General features: G+C 33.1%; 1 protein-coding gene across 1 annotated transcript; it reads right to left on the reverse strand.

Moving 5' to 3' along the window:
• Nucleotides 1-391: 391 nt before the first annotated feature.
• On the reverse strand, nucleotides 392-2,670 carry LOC120078796 (aquaporin PIP2-7). The gene is made up of 4 exons (XM_039033114.1): nucleotides 2,283-2,670; nucleotides 1,898-2,193; nucleotides 837-977; nucleotides 392-753 (listed from the first exon to the last, which is right to left on the reverse strand). The coding sequence occupies exons 1-4, from the start codon at nucleotides 2,566-2,568 to the stop codon at nucleotides 634-636; spliced, it is 843 nt and encodes a 280-aa protein (XP_038889042.1). The 5' UTR covers nucleotides 2,569-2,670; the 3' UTR covers nucleotides 392-633.
• Between the last annotated feature and the right edge of the window lie 764 nt (nucleotides 2,671-3,434).

Consider the following 3,434-nt stretch of genomic DNA (forward strand, 5'->3'; position numbering starts at 1 on the left):
ATTTTTTGTCTCAAAAAGTATTCTTTCAAACCCTTTGGTTAAAAAATACTTATGATTTTTTCACAAAATTAAAAATTTAATCTTTTATACTTTAATTAGTAACCGTCATCGTAGTTTTAAATTCATAACAATTTAGTATTTATATTTTAAAATTATAACAATTTAGCCTTTTATCATTAAAAACCTCCTCAAAATTTAAGGATAAACTTAGATCGATTTGTTGAGGTACATGTTTAAATCATTAAAATTTTAAAATATAGATCAACAAAACTTTTATTTTTAGTTTTATTTTCTTGTTTTGTTTTTTTATTCAAAAGTTGGGGTTAACTATTCATAAAAAGTAGTGAATAAAAACAAAAGAGACCAAAGAAGAGAGAGGAGAGAGAAGAAATCAGGAAAAATTGAAGGCCCAAATTGTCTTCAAATGAAGAAAGGAGAGAGAATCATAATATTACACAGCCAAAAATAAACTAACAAACAAAAGATTTTAAAAATTAAATAAAATTAACATAAAACATTCAAAGACAATCCTCCTCCTTCCTCCTCCATAATCTCATCCATCACACACAACCACACAAATAATAATGAATAATTTTAAAACATGTTGCAGATCTCGTCTTCTTCTTCTTCCTCTTAGTTTGTGGGGTTGCTGCGGAATGATCCCAAAGCTTTAATGGCGGCTGCCCGGAGAATGTACTGGTGGTATGCGGCCGCCGCTAAAGCTCCCACGAACGGACCCACCCAGAAGATCCACTGCAAAATTCCAACAAAAGGGTTAGTTGAAAAATCAATCAGAGAAAAATTTGGTGAAAAATCTCTCGCCGACGACGACTTACGTGGTCATTCCAGGGCTTTTCACGGTTGTAGATGACGGCGGCGCCGAAGCTTCTGGCTGGGTTGATTCCGGTTCCGGTGATGGGAATGGTAGCCAAATGAACCATGAACACGGCGAAGCCAATCGGCAATGGAGCCAAAACCTGTCACATCGTTCAATAACAAAGAATATTTAAAACCTTCCCTTAATCTTGACGAGATTTTCACTATTCAAACTATGAAATTACAAAATTAAAAGCTCAAGTTTGGGAAAAAAAAATCTTCTACACTATCTGTAATAGAAATCTTCCCGAAATTTTTGCTAAATTACGACAAATACCCTATAACTTTGTTTAAAGAAAAAAACTATATTTTCAAAATTTACAATATTACTAAAAAAAAAAAATACAAACTACCATGGATAGAAATTCTTTTAAATTTTGAAAGTTAGAATAAAACCCATAACGATAACGTAAAATAACGTGATGGTGTAAATTTTCATTCTAGGTCATGGTTAAAAATTTAACCACATAAAGATAGAATTAGAAAAAAAAAAATTATCTTTTAAAAAACAAAGATGTCACTGAAAATTATGTTATTAAACAATATTTATCACCAAGGTGCATTTAAGAGAGCATTCAAGTTTTTTTTTTTTAATATTTATAAAAATTTAGAAGCAATATTACAACTTTTGATAGTTCCAAAATATTTTTTTAAAATAAATGAGAAAGTTCAAGAATAATTTTAATAATTGAGCTAAGAATTTTAAAAAAAAAAAAATGATACATATTGCAATGAGCTAGAACAAATATTTAGATCGATACTGTTTTAGCTAAGCATATCGGTTTAAGTCTCAACTTAAAAGTAATTAAGAGAGATCGAGATTAATATTTTAAGTATAGAAAGCATATGAGTATTTATGGAACAAATGATTTTGGGCCCATTTGACCAACTGTCAACTAACACGTACTCATACAGTGGGGAGAGATCCGAATCTCTATAGTAGAATAGAGAAAAACAAGCTTAGAAGTTGAAAGAAGAAGAAATCCATGGTGATCTTAGAAGGGAAGAAGAAGAAACTTACAGGGATGTGAGAATCACGCGCGCTCCTCTTGGGATCAGTAGCAGAGAAAACAGTGTAAACAAGAACAAAAGTTCCAATTATCTCAGCACCAAGAGCTGTTCCTCTACTGTAACCAGAATTAACGGCGTTCGCTCCGCCGCCGTTGTTGTTATAGTCATGCTTCATAAAAGCCTTAACTAACCCAACGCCGACGATGGCTCCGGCGCACTGCGCCACCATGTACCCCACCGCTCTGATCAGCGACACTTTCCTCGCCAGGAATAGCCCGAATGTCACCGCCGGATTGATATGACCACCTACGAAAAAAAAAACCAAAACCCTAGAAATCACAAAATCCAAAATAAACCGGAAACGGAAATGAGGCTTTGTCGTTTTAGTAAATTACCGGATATTCCGGCGGTGCAGTAGACGAGGACGAAGATCATGCCGCCGAAGGCCCAGGCGATTCCAAGGATTCCGACGCCGTCGCACATTTTGGTTTGTTTGTTGTTGCCGATCACGGTGGCGATTGTGACGTAGAGAAAGAGGAGAGTGGCGATGAACTCAGCGATTAGGGCTCTGTAGAAGGACCAGAGGGTGAGTTCGGCGGCGTCGATGAGTGGCGCCGGCGGTGGGTCGACGTAGTCCTTTCTCAGACCGGACTGTCCCTCTTCCGTCACTTCTTTCGACATTGTTTTGAAATTCCGGCGAGGGGACGGCGATAATTTGAGAGGGAGGTTTTTTTCTGTTGCTGTGGTTTTGTGTAAAGCAGGTTTGGTAGCAAGGTGTGGAAATGGGGAAATGGTTGCTTTTTATGGATAAGGCCAAACACCCCCGAGGGGTATTTTTGGAATTTTGTGGTTCCTTTGTTATAATAAAGAAAAAGGTCCTTCAAAGGTTAAAATATAATTTACTCCAATAGTCTATTAATTATAATAAAATGTCTAAATTGATTAACCTGTATAATTATAGAAGTTTAGTTAACACAAATTCTAAATCTAATATGACATTGGTCGAACTAAATCTGAAATTTTAATAGTTTAGAGTATAAATTTATATACTTATAAAAATTCATGATTTTAATTGACACCATTCTTAAAATTTAAGTGTATAAATTAATATTTGTCACTGAAAAAATAAAGAAGTATGGTGACAATTGAGAGTGAAAAGTCGAGTTTTAGCACAAATATACAATAGATGTGTACATTCCATAAACTCACATTTGTTAAAACATAAGTAAAAGAAATAAAAACATACCTTTTTAAAAAGAGAAGTTTTCACAGATAAAAAAAAATGTCAAATTATTTATAGAAATAGTAGAAAAATAATGATAAACACTAATAAAAGTCTATTAGTTTCCATCACTAATATACTTCTATTAGTCTCTATCAATTTCTATAAAAAAAAATTAAAATTTTATTATTTTGTATAAATAATTTTCTTTATTTTTATATTTTTGAAAAACTCCCTTTTAAAACGTAGATAAGATTTCATTTACCACATTTGAATATAAATAATAAATAGTAACTTGGTTTTGAAAGTGAAGTTTCTTTATTAA

Source organism: Benincasa hispida, chromosome 5, assembly GCF_009727055.1.
Source record: "Benincasa hispida cultivar B227 chromosome 5, ASM972705v1, whole genome shotgun sequence".
Taxonomy (NCBI): domain Eukaryota; kingdom Viridiplantae; phylum Streptophyta; class Magnoliopsida; order Cucurbitales; family Cucurbitaceae; genus Benincasa; species Benincasa hispida.